The 22,656-nt window shown below is 48.1% G+C and overlaps 1 protein-coding gene across 1 annotated transcript in view; it reads left to right on the forward strand.

The window, feature by feature from the left end:
* Positions 1 to 33: 33 nt before the first annotated feature.
* Positions 34 to 22,656, forward strand: part of AP2A2 (adaptor-related protein complex 2, alpha 2 subunit) — a 79,155-nt gene continuing 56,532 nt past the window's right edge. Inside the window, exon 1 of the mRNA XM_006893207.1 lies at positions 34 to 100. Within this exon, the coding sequence (XP_006893269.1) occupies positions 34 to 100 (67 nt within the window). The remainder of the gene's footprint in view (positions 101 to 22,656) is intronic.

Here is a 22,656-nt window from a genome sequence, read left to right on the forward strand (position 1 = left end):
CCCGCCGGTCGCGGCCGCCTCCTGGGCTCGAAGATGCCGGCCGTGTCGAAGGGGGACGGGATGCGGGGCCTGGCGGTGTTCATCTCGGACATCCGCAACTGTAAGTGGCCCGGGGCGCCCCGAGGCCTGGCGGGGCCTGAGGGTGTGACTGGCCGGCGGGCTGGGGCTCCGGGGTGCGCGGGGTGCTCGGGGTTTGCAGTCCGCCCTTGGTGGGCTTGGTCGCGGGTGCGGAGCTGGGGGGACGCCGAGCAGGCGGCCCGAGAGCGCGCATGTGTCTGGGGTGCAAGCCCGGAGGGGGCAGGAGTCTGGGGGTGCAGTCCGACGTCTAGGGCGGAGCCCCAAGTGTGGGGGTTCAGGCCTAGAGTGCAGGGTGGGGGTCGTGCTTGACGGGCGGCAGCCTCAGCGCACACCACGTCCAGCGCCCCTCCCCGTGACCCCCGTCCCCTGTGGTCACTCCTCCCCGTGACCCCCGTCCCCCGTGGTCACTCCTCCCCGTGACCCCCGTCCCTCGTGGTCACCCCCTCCCCGTGACCCCCGTCCCCCGTGGTCACTCCTCCCCGTGACCCCCGTCCCTCGTGGTCACCCCCTCCCCGTGACCCCCGTCCCCCGTGGTCACTCCTCCCCGTGACCCCCGTCCCTCGTGGTCACTCATCCCCACGGCTTCCCGTCCCCCGTGGTCACCCCTCCCCGTGACCTCCGTCCCCCGTGGTCACCCCCTCCTTATGGTTCCCTGTCCCCCGTGGTCGCCCACTCCCTTGGTCATCTGTCCCCCGTGATCGTCCACTCTCTGTGGTCACCCGTCCCCCGTGGTCACCCCCTCCCCGTGACCCCCATCCCCCATGGTCAGTCCCCACGGTTCCCCGTCCCCCGTGGTCATCCATCCCCCGTGGTCGCCCCCTCCCCGTGATCGCCCGCTCTCTGTGGTCACCTGTCCCCCGTGGTCATCCATGCCCTGTGGTCACCCCCTCCCTGTGATCGCCCACTCTCTGGTCACCTGTCTCCTGTGGTCACCCGTCCCCTGTGGTCACCCGTCCCCCGTGGTCATCTATCCCCCGTGATCGCCCACTCTCTGTGGTCACCCACAGGAGAGCTTGGCACCACCACGGAGCTCTGGCCAAGACGGCTGTCCCCAGCGTGATGTCACCAGCCTTTCAGCCTTTCTAGTACATTTCCCCCAGAATTGGTGCGTCTTGCCTTCGGGCAGCCCCATCTCCTCTGAAAACAGCTCGAGTGCCCTGTTGCTCTAAGGCGCTTGTTATTACACCCTGATTAGATCTACACTTAAAATGATTCATTCCCCAAGGGAGCCGGTGCATGCGTGGGTGTGGGCTGCCTCGGGGGACAGCTCCACAGGGGTGACCTAGCCAGACTCGCCACAGCTGGCCTGCAAGGGTGGAAGATGAACCCCTGAAGAGCCGGGACCCAGGAAGGCTGCAGCTTCCCCCTTCACCGTCTGCAGCTGCGCCTCCTGACCCTTAGAGGGTCCTGTTTACTTAGGAAAGAAACCAATTTCTTGCCCAGTGCTTTAGTTTTTACTTGCTTATCCACCCAGTACTGGCTTTGTAGTTTTCATGCCAAGGGGTTTAATGGCCATGTGGGGAATTCTTAGAGCTTTGTCTGCTGGTGAATGCTCCTATACTGGCCCTTCTCTTTCCTTCTGGCCTCTGACTAGGGTTGAAGCCCTGGCTGGTCCTAGTTGTGGGAGCTTTGAAGGCCAGATTCCTTCCTCTGCCTGCAGAAGCAGGTGTGGAAACACACCTCAGATCAAGTCACTCAGCTTTCTAGTAGTTCCCGCCTTTTCCTTTGCTCCCTGGTGTAATTTCCAAGACAATATTCCTAACTGTAAGGCATTTTGCAAAAATGGGCACAGGTGCACGCATGCCACTGTGGAGTGGACCCTGGGGCGCCGGTTCACAAGTTAAACCCGGCTCAAGGTGGGTGACCCCATGTTACAAGAGTTGGCTTTTCTTCCAGGATGCCCCTACATGGACTTAGACCTTCAGGTTTTCAGGCAGTAGCCAGCTTGTTCACTAGGCCACCCACGAACGCCCTACGTCTTTGACCAAAGTTTTGTCTTCCCATTGCAGTGGCATTGCACAGGCCAGGACAGCGAACCTGGAAGTCCTTTTCCTACTACATGTCACACACAACGTTTGTTCCAGGTGGCATTTGACTGGAAGTGCTGTCACCTGGGAAGTACTGGCTAAGTTGTGTGAATTGAATATAGGCCAGGCCTCCTCCATCTCAGCATGGTTGGCATTTGGGGACCTTTGCTTTTGAGGCATTGTTCAGCTGCAACCCTAGCGTGACAGCTGAAAATGTCTCCGGATGTTGGCAGATACCTCCAGGGGGGAAAGATTGTCACTGACTGAGAACCTGGAGCGGGCCAATGAGAAAGGTGGTCCCTGCTCTGAAGGAATATAGACAAGAATCAATGCTGTTGAGTTGTTGGGTTGGTGAAGGGTATTGGCTGTCGCAAGCATGGACTGCCAGAAGAACAAACAAATCTGTCTTGGAGGAATTTCAACCAGAGTGCACTTAGAGGCAAGGAGGGTGAGACTTTGTCTCCCAGATTTGGGATGTATCCAGATCTAGAGAAGCACATCATGCTTGGGAAACCCTCAGAGAGGTGCCTGCCTGGTGATGGGGCAGTGGTTTAGGGACGCAGCTTGTGAGGGTGGAGCAGGCCCCGCAGGGCTGCCTTCTGTGCACAAGTGGTTGTGTGTGTGGGAGGTATGTGGTGGCCGGCACACGGGGCCAGCATGTGGTGGCTGGCAGTGCCCTCCTGGAGCATCCCTCCACCACCTCTTGGGGCTCTTGTCACTGTGTGTGCTGCACCTCCATGGCACTGTATCAGCTTTGGGGCTCTTTGACACATGTGGGTTGGTGTCCTCTGGACTCTGAGCACCATGAGGGCAGGGGCTGTGTCCGTCTTCTGGCCTCTCTCGCCTGGGATGTCAGACATGCCTGGTGAGTTAGCAGGTGATGCGCTGGAGGGCGCCCCTTAGAGCGTTGTGTAGGCCAGGTGTGCAGACAGGCAGGGAGGGAGGCGTCTCAGTGTCCGGAGATGACCCTCGGTGCCTGGAGATGGCCCTTGGTGGCTGGAGATGGCCCTGGGGCGCAGCAGCAGAGCTGGCTCAGCCTGTGCCCAGCTACAGGGAGAGGCCTTGTTGCTCTGCCAGCGGTGATGGTGCTCACTGCTCAGTGAGGAAGGCCATAGGCGTCTCTGAGCTGCGTGCTAAGGTGAGCTGGTTGTCAGGGTCTGGAGCACCACTTAGCTCCATGACCCAACGCTGATAGCCATGGGGTCCTGTTCCTCCCCTGAGAGGTGAGGGATGAAGTCTGAGGTGAAGTATGTCAGTTTCAGCTGTAAAATCATGGCTCCCTTTGCCTTCCTGAGCTCTTTCTGAATTTCCTGCCTTTTGAGCCCTGTGCTGCATGTGGGTGTGGGAAGGGAGGTGGGCCAGAGCTGCCCTGTGGCATCTGAAGTGGGCGCTGGGTATTCGCATTGCTCCATTGCTTCACAGGTTGGCCTGCAGGCACTGCTGTAGGTGAACAGAGGGGAGTGTCCCCGTCCAGCCTCTTGAGCCTGTGGGCTCTATAGCAAACAGTTCCTTTTTAAAAGACATCGTTCCAGAAGGGGTGCATTGCAGAGTGGACTGGGGCAGTGGGAAGGAGGGGGAGAACAAAAAGGTCATCATTCCAGAGGTCACTGAGTTTTGCTCATGTGGGCTCTGTGTGTATGGGCTACAGAGGTATCTGTATGTTCATTTTTCATTAAAGACAATTTTAGTTTGATTTCGGTTCTAGCTTGTAACACAAAATAGCTCTTTTGGAATAATTACAGATTCACAGAAAATTACAAAGATATGTCTGGGTCCCCTTTGCCCGCCTCTCTCACTGGCTGCATTTTCCACAACTACAGCATTTTTTCGCCTGCAGGAAATTGACATTGTTCAGCCTACAGAAAGTGCACTTATTTGTGGGTGCATCTTTCTGGGGTTTCATTGTGTTAATACCTTGGTGTTACCCTTGCTCCAATAAAAATATACAGCTGTTCTAGCCCCCAAAGTCCCCTTTACGGCCAACCTCACCTGCCCCTACCCAGTGCCCCCTGGTCTGTTCTGTGCTTCTGCTTTGGGTCCCCGAGTTAGGTAAGTAGGATCATTCCTCACGTGACTTTCTGAAATTGGCTCGTCTCACTCAGCATAATTCCCTTGCGGTCCATCCAGATTGTTAGGTTAATTGGCTTATACTGGAGCAATGAGTTCCAAGAAAAAATGGAGAACTGCTGCAGTCGGGCAATGTGATGAGTGTTCCTTATGTGTTAGTGATCTCGGCCTTGCTTGCTGGTGCACACGTGACTTCTTAGTCCCTCATCATGCATCCAAATGGCTGAGAGCGCCCGACAGCTGAGACTGTTGTTGCTTGCAGAATCACTGGACCCCCGGTTTGCAGGGGTGCTGGCAACAGAGCAAACTGTGGGTGGTTTGGACCATCAGGTTGTGGGTGGGTAGGAAGTGGTTCTTACCACCCTGCAGGTGAGTTCTGAGACATCCTACTTACTCCTTAATCCCCACAGGAATGCAGAGCACCTAACCCTGTTGGCAAAAACAAATTCTCTGTTTTCTAGAAAGTCAGGTACCTTGCTGCTGGCCCGGAAGGGATTATTGCGTACCTTGCTCATTTTGGTCTGACTGGTACATGGCCCCTTTCAGTTTTGTTAATTTGGTTGAAATCAGGCACTCCTTGATTGTCTTTTAGTATGACTATAATTTAAATAATGCTTTTTTTTTTTGTAGAATTCCAGTTAGGATTCAAGTTGGACATGGAAAAACGATGAACAAAAAAGCTGAAATGATGCTTAACCTCAGTTGTAAAAAGGAATTGTAAAGCCAGTGGTTTGTTTTCCCAGTTAGCAGGGAAGGCAAGCGCCAGGGTTTGTTGGCTAAGTTTTAACCGCTAAGGCTCTTGTCCCTGTTTTTAAAATGCTGACTTTCTGAAAAAAAGAATACTCTTCTCGTGTGTCTTTTTTTGCATTCCTGTGCATAATTTTGTATGCTGTTGGTGCGGATTTAGGAAGTGTGTGCTGGAGGGTGGAGGGAAGAGCTCCAGGCGTCTGCAGGGGAGCTCCATCTTTGCCAGCTGGGTGGTGGTTCTTCTAGGAACTGGAAGCCGCCTCTGGGCTGTGTTCTCCTGAAAGGTGGGGCCACTGCGCCTCTTTCTGGAGAAATTGGAGGGTCCCAGAGGGATAGTGGGTTCCATGCAGACATCAGCATTTCTCTTCTTTCCTGCAAAAGTAATTTTCCTCTTCAAAGGGCTTCTGGGCTTACGTGTTTGTAGTGTGGAGTTAGGTAGAAGTGAGACTTGGAAAGGTTATCTTTGTCAGCTGAATGGTACTTCCTTGGCTTTGTAACAAATAGATCAATTTGGAGGGAAGATTAGAGTTGGAGGTAGGAAGTGGTATTTTGGCAATGTTGTTGTTGTTATGTGCCATTGAGTGGCCTGTGACTCATAGCGACCCTTTGTACAACAGCCCTAAACCCTGCTGTATCCTGTGCCAGTCTTTTTGTCTCTGACATACCTACCCCTATGACCCTAGTCACTGAATCAGTCCATTTCATCGAGGGTCTTCCTCTCCTGCTCTGTCCCTCCACCCTCCCAAGCATGACCTCAGAAGTTCAAATGAATGGTTGGAACTGTGGGTGGAGACTCTCAGAATAGACCTAGCACTGTGTACCTCCCTTGAGCAAGAGGCCACCTCCCTGATCTCTGATTCCCAAACCTACAGTCCTTTTCACAAATCTGTTATTATCTCATTGGCAGGAACCTGTCCACGAACTGTCAACTGGCTCCATGTGTCCCTTTCGTAGGCATAGACCTGTCAACTCAGTGTCTCCCCTGTGACCACTCGGATCTCACCAAATGCCTATCAGTGCACTTGCCGGCACTGGCCAGCCCTCCTATGGGCACTCGGGTTTCACAACAGACCTGTCAGCCCACCAGTAGCCCTACTTCATGGACACTTGGGATGTCTCCACAGGCCAGTCAGTGTGCTGGATATCAGTGCCCAGCCTGCCATGTGTCTCCCACTATGGACACTTGGGTCTCTTCACAGGCTTGTCAGCCTGCCATGTGTCTCCTTGTGGGCACACAGGTCTCTTTACAGACTGGTCAGTACACTCCGCCCATGGTGGTGAGGACAGACCAGGTTCCTTCAGTCTGGGCACTTGGGGTGCTGCATGGATTTGCCTGGCTGGTGCAGCAGGCAAGTGGACCTGTGTAAGGTGGCTCCTGGCCACAGGCCCCTAGCCGTGGGGTGGCAGAGAGCCTCGGGAGGGATGAGACCAACCTTGGCCTGAGCAGGCCCCGTGAACTTGGGAAGATGGGACCCCGAGTTAACTGTGGGGGCATTCTGTCGTCACCGAGACTTGATGCCTCCTTTTCCGGTTCAATCCAGCCTGGTCCAGCTCCTCCCACCCTGCCTGCCCCCACTGACTGTGCTACAGAGAACCAGGGGCACAGGACTGACACCCATGTCCCCACTGTGACCCTCACACCATAGGTCAGCACAGCCACTCGCCTACTGTCACGTAGCACCACAGTTTGCTATTGGGAGCGCACGTTTGCGTTAGGACGTTGATGGCATCCATTAACTCCTGGTGCTGTGTCAGTATATGAGTAATTTTCACCTGTTTGAAAAGTAAGTAGGGTGAGTGTGTGAGGGAAAGCACGAACAGTTTTCACATGTGTGTGCTATGCTTGTGGACTGTGATAGTTGGCATGTTGGCGTGCCCGCTTTGGTGGTGCCAAGTACGTGGTTTGATGCTGAGAAGCGGTAAGGTCAGATAATTGACTGGAGGTAGAGCTGGGCCCTGAGGAGAGGCATGGTCCAGCTAGGAGGTGATGGACACAGCGCACCGAAGACCAGCTTTGGGAGGAGGGGTGAGGGCTAGGCAGAATGTGGCCAGCTGGTGTCCACTCTGAGGCGAGGCCTCCTGCTGCCGTGTGCGTGTCCTTGCTGGCTCCAGAGGCTAGGGCGTCTGAGTAGCACCCTGGCCCTGCCTGCCTTCCAAGAGTCACTCTGCATCCCTGCAGCTGGTGAGCAGAGAGCAGCATGGGGACCACAGCAGCCATGGGGACGATAGCAACCTGTGGGGACCACAGGCACTGACTGGGCTGGCAGGGCTGCTGGAGGAAAGTGCGGGTGTGGGCTGTGGCAGTGCCCTCGCTGTGGTAGATGCTGCATCATGCCCTGTGAGCCCGAGGCGGCAGCTCTTCTCCTGGGGGGCCTCCTGGTGCCTGTGGAAACCCTCACAGTTGAGTGGTTCACTCTGCTGGACATTGATTCAGAAGGAATGTCAAGCTGGTGGTTTGGGACTGATCCAGATTGCTTCCATTTCTTCCCACCTCCACAAACTGTGGCTCTGGTTTGGGCCTGGGCTCTTCACTTTTGCTCCAGATTCAAACCAGTGCCAGACACTGTGGCTTTGGAGTGGCCCACCCTGTGTGTTCTCCCCCACTCCCAGAGTTCCGTACTCTCTATCTGGAGATTGTTCAGTGATCTGGAGACCAGCATCCTTGCTCACGTGCCTAGTTTTTGCTCGCATTGTGGATGGTCCTTTATCTTAAAGGCTTGTCAGAAGACAGCGCCAGGGCATGGTTAGGGTCAGCTGGTGGCTGGAAGTTGCTCTGAGCCCGCTGGTGCTGGTCATTCCTGGTGCTGGGATTCCTGTTCTCTCCGTGATGCACACGGCATTATGACCTCTGTCATCATTTAAAAAGCATTGGAGAAGGGCCTGGAGTGGATGTGGCATGTTCTTTTGAAAGTGGTTTTAGCAGAAAGCTAGCAGGAGGGTGGATAGTTGGGAATGCTTTTAGGCACGGTTACTCCTGCTGAGTACGATTCTTCAGGGTGCTTATTTTGTCTTTCTGAGTCTTTCTTGAACCTCGTCTATACCCCTGAGAATGAAGTGTCCTCTGGTTGTGTCTGTACTGACTCACGCCCAGGGTGCATGGAGACCCCATCCCATCGCCCAGTCTTCTAGGGTGTCTCTGCCCTGCTGGACAATGCACAGTGCTTGTGACTTCCATGATCTGTTTACATCTTTTTATTTGAGAGAGTCACTTGCATGTCTGCTTCACTAATCTGTCTTAGTCTTCACTGATTGTCTTATTACATTAAAATCCATGCTGAGCTTGTGGAGGGCATCCAGTTTTCCCAAGAGCTGAGAATGTTCAGGGGGAAGAAGGTGAAGAGTGTCCTCTGTGGGTCCAGTTCCTGATGCCGGTCCAGCAGGAAGAGTTGGGCCCCGTGGGGGCTGGTTCCATGTGGGTACTTACTGGCTGACCCTCCTACTCTGGCTGCTAGTGCGGGAACTCCTCCATTCAGTAGTGTTGTAATTTTGTTACATTTCCAAGTAAAATGTATTTGATTTTTTAGATTTTCATTTTTTTAGTCTTTGCATATCGAATATTATTCTTTTTAACATATGAAATGTTATAAGTTTATTTTCATTGTTGTACATTTTATTGCCCCTCTCTTCCCCAACCCTCCCCACAGTGCACCCCTTGTTCCAGATTGTTGTCATACATATAATGTCTAAGCATGTATTCCTTTAGGACAGTTCTTCCCCTCACCTGATGTACTGCAGTGTTTATTATCTATCCACTCTTTTCCCGTCTTCTCCCCAACACCCAACTCCTCCCTTTCTGTCCTATTTTATAGCATCATGTTGTGTAATGTTTTATTAGTTCATTGTTTTTCAGTGCTGTGTAATATTCCATTGTGTGACTGTACCATATAGTTTTTCTATCCATTCATTTTTGGTAGGTACTTGGTTTGCTTCCATCTCTTGCTGTTGTGAATAATGCTGCAGTAAACATGGGTGTGCACACATCTGTTTGAGTCGTGGCTTTGGTTTCTTTAGGGTACATTCCTGATAGTGGAATTGCTGGGCCAAATGGCATTTCTATTTCCAACTTTTTGAGAAAGAGCCAGACCTCCTCCCATAGCAGCTACAGCACTTTACATTCCCACCAGCAGTGAATTAGAGCCCCAACCTGTCTACTGCTTTGCTAGCTTTAGCTGTTTGCTACTCTTTTGAACTTTGCAGTTGCTGCTGGGGACATTGATATTATTGTGCATCTCATACATAGATTCAGTTGAGTATCTGCTGTATGTCTGGACATTGTCCTGGGCACCAACCAGGACTCAGTGATTGACAGAATCCTTCAGTTTGAGGTCAAAAGACGTGCGTGATGTCCAGCAGCTCACAGGGTGCAAAGATGGGCTCGACAGCCTGCAGGGAAGCTGTCTACCTCCCTCTCACAGCCACCTGGCCTGGGGTCAGCCCAGAGCCCCCTGGAAGGGGTGTCCTGCTGACTCTGTGATTTCAGCCCTGGGAGACTTCAGTTGATAGCCTTCAAGCCGGCTAGGACTAGTGGTTCACAAAATGACCACAGTCCTCTTCTGAGCTGCCTATCTCGCAGCCTGGGATGGCTACAGGACTCATCCCATCTGTGTCTTGTTCTCTGTCAGTCACTGTCCACCATTCTGTATAGTCCACTATAGGCTGGCAGCTATTAAAAGCAGGAGGGGCAGTCTGGTCTCTGGGATGGCCAGCGGTTTGGGGAGTACTGTGGAGTGTACAGTTCGTGTTTGGAGAGGGGGAGCTCCCAGGCTAGTGTGAGTGGGGAGCGGGAGGCCAGTGGAGGTGTGGGTCAGCTTGCAGTGTGCCAGACACCATCCTGGCTTGTTGGCTCATCTTCTCATTTGTCTCTGCCACAGCTGTTCTCTCCTTGTCCAGAGGAGATACTACAACATAGAAGCCCAGGGCCCACGAGCCTGGACTTAGACTCTTCCGGAGGACCCTCTCTGAACCACCCTGATGGCACTCCCAGAAAAAGGGCTCTCCGTCCCAGCACGAAGGGCCCAGGGCACGTGGGGAGAGCCCTCGTGAGAGGCGGCCTGGAAGCCTAGTAACTTGTTCTTTCAAGGAGGTGGCAGTGGGCCGTGTGTCTGTTGACAGGACCTCTGAGGGACAGCACTGGGCAGGGCAGTAACAGAAGCTGACCAGGACAATTCAGAGTGAGTCTGTTTGTGAAGGGGGAGAGTAAGGGGTGCACTGACAGAGGGCAGGTCCCTTTTCTTCTGTAGTTGTACCACATTGCTCCAGATTTTACCTCTTAACTTTGCCACCTCAGGTCCCATGGAGCTTGGCGGCTGCTGCCTGGAGTCTCCCTCCCAGGGCTGAGATCACTTTAGCAGGAACTCCCTTCCTGGGGGCTCTGGACTGACCCCCGTATGGGTGTCTGTGGGAGGGAGAGAGACCACTTCCCTACAGGCTCTCAGGCCCATCTTTGCTTCTTGTGAGCGGGTGGATGTCAGGTCCTCTGACCTCAGGTGAGGAAAAAAAATCAAGCCTAACAGCCCAGGCTTGACCCTGTGAGGCAGAGGCCCAACATGGCTACTGCTTGCAGCGGTCACTAATTGTGACATGTCCTGGCACTCCCTGCTTTTTTGCCGGGGTCAGTAATTTATTATAATTTTATTGTGTGCTTTCGAGTTAACTGAGCCATCAGCAGATGTTAAGGGGCTGTTAATTGCATGGGAGGAGATGTCTATCTTTCTCCCCTGGAGGGGCTGGTGGATTCAAACTGCCTGCCCTTGGGTTGGCAGAGCAGCTACCTATCCAGTAGGCTGCTGGAGCACCCTTCTGTTGTAATAGCTACATAGAACTCTCAAGACTATACTCACAGTTACTGGGTACAGTAGAAAAGTAATAGCTCAGTCTCAGGACGGACTTGGGAGAGAGAGGAATAGTAGAGGGCAGGGTCAGTTCTGTCCCTCATTACAGCATACAAGCAAGACAGCTTTTTTTAATCAATATAATTCAAATTTTATTGTTGTTGATGTTGTTATGTGCCATCGAGTCGCTTGCGACTGATAGCGACCCTATGTACAAGAGCCCTAAACGCCGTTCTGTCCTGTGCCAACCTCGCCGTCTCAAACACACTCATTCCCACCACTCCACTCACAGAATCGATTCATCTCATCGAGGGTCTTTCTCTCCTTCGCCGCCCCTCCACTTTGCCAAACATGATGTCTCTCTCCAAGGACCAGTCCCTCTTTGCAACAGGCTCAGAGTATGTCAGATGAAGCTTCAGAATCCTTGACTCCAGGGAACATTCTGGCTTCACCTTCTCCAGGACAAACCTGTTTGTTCTCCTAGCAGTCCATGGTATATTCAACACTCTTAAACCTGTTTGTTCTCCTAGCAGTCTTCAACACTCTTCTCCAGCACCACAGCTCAAAGGCATCAGATCTTTTTCTATTATCCCTATTCACTGTCCAGCTCTCTGATTCATAGCACGTATGTGATCCCATAACTCACCTTGTCTTCAGCCATTAGTGTTCAGTGCAGCAGATCTACTCTTGAGTTGGTCTCTAAATTCAACCAAGTAGAAGACATTATTTTTGTGCCCGTTAAAAAAAATATAAGTGATCCAACAGAATACTGAAGTTATAGAACAATAATCATTAGTGGCCTACATGAATAAAATCTTTCTGAAAATGATCCATAAATAGCTGGAACAGTACATAGACAGGGCAATGTCAGCAATTCAAAGTAGATTCAGAAGAGAATGCGGAACAATGGATATCATTGCTGACATCAGATGGATGAAAGAAGAAAATACCAGAAAGGCACTTACATGTGTTCTTTTGATTATGCAGAAGCATTTTACTGTGTGGATGATAACAAATTATGGATGAAATTGTGAAGAATGACAATTCCAGAACACTTAATTGTGCCCATTTGGAACCTGTACATAGACCAAGAGGCAGTTGTTTCATAGAACAAGACACACTGCCTAATTTAAAATCGGAAAAGTGTATGTTGGGATTGTATCCTTTCTCCATACTCATTCAGTCTGTATTCTGAACAAATAATATGAGAAGCTGGACAATAAGAACACAGTATCAACATTGGAGGAAGACTCAACAGCCCTCTGGGCAGGAGGCTTGCTGATAAGAGTGGGATTTCTCTTGGCACTTGTTGGAGCTAAGCTCACTGATCCAGCAGAAGACTTTAGTGAGAAAGCAGAGCTCCTTCTGGCTGATACATTCTAGTGGAGTAGGGTGTCTCTGGATACTTGCTGGCAGAGTGGAAACATTTGCCCAAGAAGGGTAGAGGCTGGGCTGAGGGGCCGTGGATGAGAAGTGGCTGTCCTGATCAGAGGGCTATGTCTTGAGTATTCTTGAAATTGTGATCTGTTACTTCCCTAGTAAACCCAGGGAATTATGGAACCAGAACCCTGCAGAGCAGTAGAGCACTGTGGAAAGGGGTAGCTGGTTTCATTGAAAAGGTTGGGAGATGGAGGTGTGTCTGACCTCACCTCTGAATCAGCCCTAGGCTGTTGGTGCTGATAAGGATTTTCCTTCCATTTCTTTTTTTTTTAATTTAATTTTATTTTATTTTTGTTATTTGGTACAGGAGGAGATTGTCCCTCCTTCTCCAGCAGGGCATCTGGTGGATTCGAACCGCATACTTCTAGGATTGCAGTGCAGCTTCTTGCCACTAGGCCACCAGAGCTCGCCTTCCTTCCATTTCTTAAAGTCAGTTTTACACACGACACACAAAATGAAGGCTGTTAACTCTTAGATCACACTCACACATTGCTTTTGCATGGAAACCAACTCACAGTTAACCCTCTGTGTTTCCAAGGCTGTAAGTCACATGAGGTTTATTAGGGCCACAGCAGGTCACAATTCAGGCTCAGTAATACTCAGGATAAAGTTCTCTGATCAGGACAGCTATTACATTTGGATTACATCTCTACATCAAGAAAACAGAAATCCTCACCACTGGACCAGTAGAAACATTATAATAAATAGAGGGAAAAAAATTGAAGTTGTCAGTGACTTTATTCTACTGGGATCCACAATTAACATCCATTATAGTGGCAATCAAGAAATAAAGAAAAACAACTATGAGATACCATCCATTATAGTAGCAATCAAGAAATAAAGTAAAAACAACTGTGAGATCCCATCTCAGCCCAGCAACTATACCAGAATTCACCAGACCAACAAACAACAAATGCTGGTGAGGTTGTGGTGAGATTGGAGCTCTAATTCACTGCTGGTGGGAATGTAAAATGGTACAGCCAGTATGGGAGGCGGTCTGACACTTCTTCAAAAAACTGGAAATAGAAATACCATTTGACCCAGAAATTCCACTACTGGGAATATACCCTAAAGAAACCAGAGCTATGACTTAGACAGATGTGTGCACACCCATGTTTATTGCTGCATTATTCACAGTAGCAAAGAGATGAACACAACCTAAGCTCAACAAACGAATGGATAAAAAAACTGGTACGTCCACACAATGGAATATGACACAGCAATGAACTCATAAAACATTACATATCATGGAGGAGGATCCTGGAAGACATTATGCTGAATGAAATACTTCAGTCACAAAGGACAAATATTGCATAACACCACTGTTATAAAATAGGACAGATGGGGATGGGATGAGGGAATGGGAAAAGAATGGATAGATAATGAATACGGCATTAGAACAGATGAGGGGAAGAACTGTCTGAAAGAGATTAGGCATTGTATATATGTCTGGAACAAGGAATGTATTGCAGAGTGGGCTGGGGGAGGGAGAGAAAAAAAATGTACAATAATGAATAAAAAAGAAATAAAAAGATGTGTTGCCTTTTCTTCAAAGTGCTCAAGAATAATCATGTCAGTTGCAATTAACAATGTGAGAAAGGACATGCATTATGGATTAAAAGGGGGGAAACCTAAAGGAATGAGTGAATGGAGACTCAAGTCTTTGGTAAACCTTCGTTCAAAATAGTAACAATAAAAAAATAACAATTAAGGTACACCTTGTGTAACCCATGGTATTTTTAGTTGCTTTGGATGTATCTAAAAGTTGGGCAGTGAATAAGGAAGACTGAAGATGAGTTAATCCCTTTGAACTGTGGTGTTGGTGCACATCCATCCCATGGACTGCCAGAAGAGCAAACACGTTTGTCTTGGAAAAGGTGCAGTCAAGGTGCTGCTTGGAGACAAGGATGGTGAAACTTTCTTATTTGGGGCATGCTGTTAGGAGAGGCCAGTCTTGGGAAGACATCATATTGGGAAAGGTGGAGGTTCAGCAAAGAGGAGCTTCAATGAGATGGATTGACACAGTGTCCCTAACAGTGCATGGCCCAGGAGAGGGCAGGATTCTGAACTGTTGTTCATGGGGTCACTGGGAATCATAGTCATAGTTGACTTGATGACTAACAACAACAACAACTGACATAGGAGCCTATTGCCCTTCTTTCTCACTCAGAGTTGAGGGTGGATTTGAACTGCCAGGTTAGTGCCGCTTTGGTTTAGCAGCACACCTAACTTCCTAGGGATTGTTGCATCGTCCTGGGAAAGAAGCACTCTGGCTGCACCTTCTCCAAGACATAGCTGCTTGCTGTTTGACAGTCCATGGGGTATAAATAATCTTCACCACCACCACAGCTCACCAACATCAGTTCTTCTTCTGTCATCCTTAGTCATTGTTCGACTTTCAGATGCAAGTAATTGAAAAGACAATGAATGGGCTGAATCAGGCACACTTTAGTCCTTATGGATGGTTGTTGTAGTTATTGTTATGTGTTGTTGAGTCGGCTGTGACTCAGCGACCCTATGCACAACAATTCTGAAACCTGCCCTGTCCTGAGCCAGTTTTACTGTCTCTGACACACCTACCCTCGTTACCTTAGTTACGGTGTCAATTCATCTCCTTCAGTGTTTTCCTCTCTTGCACTGTCCCTCGACCCTTCCACAAATGATGCCCTTCTCCAAGAACTGGTCCCTTCTGGCATCATGTCCAAAGTAGGTGAGACAGAACTTGAGAATTCTTGCCTGCAAGGAGCAGCCTGGTTTCACTTTCTCCAGGAAAGACCTGCTTGTTCTCTTGGAGGTCCATGGTATGTTCAAAACTCTTCCAGCACCACAACTCAAAAGCATAGTTTTCTCTTCTTCTGTCATTCTTACTCATTGTGCAGCTTTCTGAAGCATAGCAAATAATTGTGAAGACCTTGGCCTGGATCAGGTGCATCTTAGTCCCTAGACTGATATTATTGCTTGTTAGCACTCCGGAGAGGTCCCTGACAGCAGATTTTACTAATGCAATTTCTCTTTTGATATCCTGACTGCTGGTGCCAAGAGTGTTGATTGTGGAACCGAGTAAACGATTGTGAACCATCTCAAACTCTTCTCAATCTATCATAGATTAGGCCAATAGATGCTGCCTTGGATGTGCTCACTAGTTTGTGCCAGGAAATTTGGAGGACAGTTGTCTGGCCAACATTGGAAGAGGTCCATATTTGTTACTATTCCCAAGAGAGGTGATCCAACTGAATGGGAAAATTATCTAACAATAGCATTACTATCACATCCAAGCAAAATATTGCTGAAGATCATGGAAAAAATGCCTAGAACAGTCCATAGATAGGGAACTGCCGGAAGTTCAAGCAGACTTTGGAAGAGGCTGTGGCACCAGAGACATCATTGCTAATGTCAGATGGATCCTGGCTGAAAGTAAGGAATACCCGAAGAATGTCTGTTTGTGCTTTATTGATGATGCAGAGGCGTTTGACTGGATCATACCAGGTTGTGGCTGACATTGAGAAGAATGGGAAGCTTAGAGTACTTAATTTTGCTCATGAGAAACCTATACCTGGACCATGAGGCTATTGTGTGAACAGAGCAGGGGAATACTGTAAGATTTAAAATTAAGAAGGGAGTACATCAGTGTTGTATTCTCTCTCCATACCTGTTTAATCTGTATGTTGTTGTTGTTAAGGGTGTCGAGTTGTAGATGACTCATAGTGACCCTATGAATGAAAGACCTGAATGCTTGTCTAACTTTGGTAGTTTCTCCATGTTCGTAGAGTTTCTGGAGGCAAGCCATTTTGGAAGTGGATGCCACTCCTACTTCCAAGCTTGTTTTAATTGGGGAGCTCCACCAAACACTGTCCACCATGGATAATCATTATCACATTTGGCACATCAGTGTCACAGTGTTTAGCATCACAGCAACCATGAGTTACTTCTGTATAGCAATGCACAGACCAGTGCTACACCACTTAGAAGAATGTTTGGCAAAAACCAATTTAAACCAGGCCTGAGGGCCACAGATTAAAATCACCCACCTTGGGCTTGGTAGCATAACTTTCTGTCCGCTAGGCCAACATAGCTTTCTTTCTGTTGTTATTGCTGTTAAGTGCCGTCGAGTTGTAGACTACTCATAGCAACCTTATGAATGAAAGACCTGAACACTTGTATAACTTTGGTTGTTTCTGCATGTTCATAGAGTCTCCGGAGGCAAGCCATTTTGGAAGTGGACGCCACTCCTGCTTTCAAGCTTGCTAAGCAAATTATTTGAGAAGCTGGACTCTATGAAGAGGAGTAAAGTGTCAGGATTGGAGGGAGACTCATCAGTGATGGGTTATGCAGATGACACAATCATGCTTGCTGAAAGTAAGGAGGACTTGAAGCACTTGTTGTAGAAGATCAGGGAATGGAACCATTGGTATGGATTACATCTGAATGTTAAGAAGACAAAGATTCTTACCACTGGACTGATAGGCAGTGTCATGATGAATAGAGAGGAGATTGAAACTGACAACAGCTTCACCTTCCTTGGATCCACAATTAACACCCTTAGAACCAGCAGTCAGGAAATAAGGAGACACATTGCAGCGGGAAAATCTGCAGTTAGGGACCCCTCCAGATTATTGAGGAGTAATGATGTCAGTTCAAGGACTAAGGTGAATCTGATTCAGGACATAGTCTTTCTTTCTTTTATTTATTAAATTTTATTAGTTTCAATGAACATTCACAGGGATTCTGGGCTTTCAAGGACATAGTCTTTCTGATCACTTGCTATGCATCTGTGAGCTGGACAGTGTATAAGGATGACAGAAAAAGAACTGATGCCTTTGAGCTGTGGTGTTGGAGAACAGCTTTGAATATCCCATAGATGGCCAAAAGAATGAACAGATGGGTTTTGGAGAGGGTGCAGCTGGAGTGCTCTTTGGAGGCAAGAATGATGAGGCTTCTCCTTATATACTTTGGGCATGCTGCTAGGAGGGGCTATTCCTTGGAGAGGGATATAATGCTGGGAAGGGTGGGGGTTGGCTCTAGAGAGGAAGGCCCTTGACCAGGTGCATTGATGTGGTGATTGCCACAACGAGCTCTTGTGTGTCAGGAAGTGTGAGGATGGCACAGGATAGAACAGGGTTCACATCTTTTGTTCATAGGGTCTATGAGTTGTGCTCAATTCAAAAGCACCTAAAAGCCCAGTAATATCACGTGAAAGCAAAATCTTGCTGAATATTAGTTTAAACCAGCTAGAATAGTATATCAACAGAGAACTGCCAGAAATTTATGCTGGATTTGGAAGAGTCTGTGGCACTAGGGATATTATTGTTGATGTCGATGTTGGCAGAAAGCAGAGAATATTGCACAGGTGTCCATCTGTATTGAGTATGTAAAGGCTTTAGACTATGTGGACTACAACAAACCAAGGCTAACATTGAGAAGAATGGGAATTGCAGAACACGTATTTGTGCCCGTGTGAAACCTCTGTTCAGACCATGAAGATGTTCAAACAGAGAAAGGGAACTTGCACATTTAAAAGGAAAAAAGTGTCAAGACTGCATCCTTTCTCTCTCTCTCTGTCAAGACTGCATCCTTTCTCTCTCTCTCTCTCTCTCTCTCTCTATATATATATATATATATATACACACACACACACACACACATATAGTATATTTTAGGTATATATTTGATATATTTTGTATGCTGAACAAATAATTTACAAGGCAGTTTTTTTTAAATTATTTTTTGTGCATGTACCGTCAAATCAGATCTGACTGGTACAGGAGGAAATTGTCCCTCCTTCTCCGGCAGAGCATCTGGTGGATTTGAACCGTGTACCTCTGGAATTGCAGTCCAGCTTCTTGCCACTAGGCCACCAGAGCTCCCCTAAGACTGTATTTAATGAATGTTTACAGAGATTTTGGATTTCCATTCATTCATTGTTGCATTTTTCTGCCTGCCCATCCCTCCCCCCAGTTCCCTCTTTTCTTTGAAAAGTAAAAGTCTTTCATTGGTATACAATCCTTCCCCCCCAAGGTCACTCCATTATGCAGCCTTCTTTCTGGACTCCTGTCATGACAATAATACCTAATCACATATCCCTTTTAAACTGTTTTCTCCCTCATCTGTTTCAATGTAATATACATTATTTATCCCATCTTTTTCAGTCTCTCCCCAACCCCGATGTCAGTCCTGTTTTACAACAGTGGCATTATGCAGTATTTGTTCTTTTTTCACTGAGATATTTCACTCAGCATGGCCCTCTAGGATCACCCATTTTCAATGTTGGAGACCTCTCCAAAATACTTAAGAACAGTGATGTCAGTTTGAAGACTCAAATGCACCTGATTCAAGCCATGGTCTTTTCAGTCATCTGTTATGCATTTGAGAGCTTGACAGTGAATTAAAAGGAAAGAATAATTATTGTTGCTTTTGAGTTGTGGTCCTGGAGAAGAGTATTGAGTGCCAAAAGAACAAATAGATATGCCCTGGAAAAAATGTGGCCAGAGTGCTGCTTGGAGGTAAAGAAGAGAAAGCTCCATTTTTCAGATGTCTTGTTAGGTGGGGCTATTCCTTGGAAAGGAAAATTGTGCTTGGAAAGATGGAGGGTCAGTGAAGAGAGGAATAACCCTTAACAAGATGGATTGACACAGTGACTTCAGCAGTGGGCTCAAGTGTGTAAGGCATGAGGATGGTGTAGGATAGGACAGAGTTCAGGTCTATTGTTTATAGGTTCATTATGAGTTGTACTCGACTCGACAGGACCTAACACCACCTCCTCCTCCATCACCACTACTACTTCTACCGCCACCTCTTCCTCCTCCTCCTCCACTACCACCATCACCACCTCCTCCACCACTAGTACTTCTGCCACCACCTCTTTCTTTTCCACCACTTCCACCACCACCATCACCACCTCTGCCTCTACCTCTGCCTCCACCTCGACCACCACCTCCACCAATACCACCTCTACCTCTACCTCCACCACCACTACCTTCACCACCACCACTACTACCACCTCCACCTCTACCACCGCCTCCACTACCACCACCACTACTACCACCTCCACCACTGTTACCTCCACCCACACCACCTCCACTACCTTCACCACCTCCACCACCTCCACCACTACCGCCTCCACCTCCACCTCTATCACTACCTCCACCACCATCACCACCACCTTCACCACTGTTACCTCCACCACTACCACCTCCACCCCCATCAATACCACCTCTACCACTATTACCTCTACCACCACCTCCTCTACCACCACCACCGCCACCTTCACCACCTCCACCACCACTACCACTACCTCCTCCACCACTTCTACCACCATCACCACCTCCTCCACCACTAGTACTTCTACCAGTACTTCTACCACCACCTCTTCCTTTTCCTCCACCTCCACCACCACCACCACCACTACTACCACCTCTACCTTCACCACAACCACCACCACCACTACTTACCTTCACCAATACCACCTCCACCACTTCTACCTCTACCTCCACCACCACTTTCACCATCACCACCACTACTACTACCACCACCACCTCCACCACCACCACCACCATCACCATCACCTCCACCACTACCAGCTCCACCACCACCTTCTCCACCACCACTACCACTACCACCACTACCACTACTACCACCACTACCTCCTCTACTACTACCTCCACCACCGCTGCCACCACCTCCACCTCCCCCACCTCTACTTCCACCTCCACCACCACCACCACCACCACCAGCAGCAGCAGCAGTAGCAGCTTCTGTATTTGAAAACCAGTAGACTAAAAGGTCAATAGATACTCAGAAGCAAAAGTGAATGGATAAAGGGGCAGAGAACCTGGAATAGTGGTTCTTCTAACATTTTATCTGCCCAATCTAAGTGATTGTAGGTATAAAATTAATAGCCTCTGTGTCCCGCCTCATCTTTGGAGTGAAAGATTGGAAAAGTTAAAAATTATCACTAATTTCACTTTCCTTGGATCCACAATCAACACCTTTGGTGCCAGCAGTCAAGAAAGCACATGACTAGTCACATTGAGAAAATAGGCTGTCAAGGACTTCTTCCAATTATTGAGGAGAAATTATGTCTGTTTGAAGACTAAGGTGTTTCTGATTTGTGTCATAGTCTTTTCAGTTACTTGGTATGCATCTGAGAGTGGGACAGTCAATAAGTATGACAGAGGAATTGGTGCCTTTGAGTTGTATTGTTGGAGAAGAGTATGAAAAGTGAACCCAGAATACTCCTTGGAGGCAAGGATGGTGAAGCTTTGTCTCATACACTTTGGGCATGTTGCTAGGAGAGGCTATTCCTTGGAAAGGAACACCATGCTTGGAAAAGTTGAGGGTCAATGAAAGAGAGGAAAACCCTCAATGAGATAGATTGATAAAGTGTCTGCAGCAGTGGGCTCCCGTGTGTCAGAGATGATGAGGGTGGCACAGGACAGGGTAGCGATCAGATCTGATGCTCATACATAGGTTCCTCTGAGTCATGCTCAATGCCATCTAACAACAGCACTTGCTCTTCTTGGCTGTCACCCTGTGCATCTACACGCGAACGTATATATGATACTACCTATACAGGGAACTCAAGTGGCCTAGTGGTAAGAAGCTACACCATAATCTCAAAGGCACGTGGTTCAAATCCACCAGCTGCTTCACGGGAGAAGGATGGACAGTCTCCTCCCATGTGATTAAAAGCCTCTGAAAACCCATTGAAGGGTCAGGTATGAGTTGATTCTGACTCTATGGCTTATAGCAGCAACAGTAACTACCTGTACAGATGGTGCTTGTAACTCTTGTGTGACTCTCCATATCTTCCTTACACTTAATTGTACTAGGCTTACCACTCCTTTTTGTATGTTGCTCTTGTCAAGGTTTTGACTAATCTTTCCTCCTTTTTCTGTGTGTGTATTGTTTGTTATATACTTTTTTGATTAATCACTCTTTGAGAAACATTATAAGTGTAACTTAGTAGTTTTACGTTCTTATTGTTTAATCAGATAATAATGCCTCTTCTTTATTATTATTAAATCTGATTTGTGCTGATGGTTCTGTGGCACTTGTTTGGCATGCGTTTCTAAGAGGAATGTTTAGGAGTATGTCAAAGTCTGATATTTATTCTGATTCTTATCTGAAACAAATATGCAGGGCGAGAGCCTTGTTTGGCATCTGACAAAATAAGATGGTTTATGTTCTACAAACCTGCCTTTTAGGGGTTCAGTTTGCTGAGGGAGACAGATCAGATTGTTCTTGTCTCAAAGAAGTGATCTATGTTGGTAAGTCAGTTCTTGACAGTAATGTCTTCTAGGGAATGGAAAGTGTAGTTCAGTCTGGTGCTCTAATTGGTAGTGAATCCAAAGGAGTTTGAATATCTGAATTAGGTTATCAGAGAGTTAGTATAGATCTTGGGTTCATTGTGGAGTTGTTGTTAGATGCTGTTGAGTGACCTACAGCTCATAGTGACCCAGTGAACAGTGGATCTGACTCCTGCCCTATCCTCTGCCATCCTTACTTCCTCTAATATGCTTGAGCCTGTTGTTAACAGTCTTGGGGTCAATCCATCATGATGCAGAGCTTATCTTTGGATTACCCTCCGTCTTTCCAAACATGATGTCCTTTTCCAAGGGTTGACTCCTCCTAACAACATGCTCAAAGTGTGTGAGATGAAGCTCACACACTTGCCTCCAGGAAGACTCTGATTGGACTTTCTTCAAGACATATTTGTTTGTCCTACTGGAAGTCCGTAGGATATGCAATACTCTTCTCCAGCACCACAAGTCAAAGGCATCAATTTTCATCTTCAGCTTAGACTTTTAAAATATAATTTTTTCTTTTTAATATACTTCAACATGGGGCAGATACGGAGGGAGATGCATTTAGGCCTATCTGAGCAAGTGATTTTTTTTTTGGATGTCAAGAAAAAGATTTTCACCACTGGACCAATTGGCAGCATCAGGATGGATGGTGAAGAGATTGAAATTGTTCACAGCTTCAGTCTGCTTGGCTCCACAATCAACACTCTTGGCACCAGCAGCCAGGAAATTAAAAGATGTATTGTGATGGGAAAGTCTGCTGTTAGGGACCTCTCTAAAGTACTGAAGAGCAATGGTGTGTCTCTGGAGAAAGGTGCATCTGGCACAGGCCATGTTCTTTGCAATCACTTGTTATACGTCAGAGAGCTGGACAATGACCAGGGAGGATAGAAGGAGAATTGATGCTTTTGAGCTTTGGTGTTGGAGAAGAGTGTTGAGGGTACCATGGACTGCTAAGAAAACAAACAGATTCATCCTAGAGAGGGTTAAACCGGGCTGCTCCTTGTAGTCAAGGATTCTGAGGCTTTGTCTGACGTACTTTGGTCATGTTGTAAGGAGGGACCGGTCCTTGGAGAAGGACATCATGCTTGGGAGGGTGGAGGGTAGGTGCAGGAGGGGAAGGCCCTCTATGAGGTGGATTGATTTGGTGAATGGAGCAATCAG

Source organism: Elephantulus edwardii, unplaced genomic scaffold, assembly GCF_000299155.1.
Source record: "Elephantulus edwardii isolate Elephantulus edwardi_28Jun2011 unplaced genomic scaffold, EleEdw1.0 scaffold00126, whole genome shotgun sequence".
Taxonomy (NCBI): domain Eukaryota; kingdom Metazoa; phylum Chordata; class Mammalia; order Macroscelidea; family Macroscelididae; genus Elephantulus; species Elephantulus edwardii.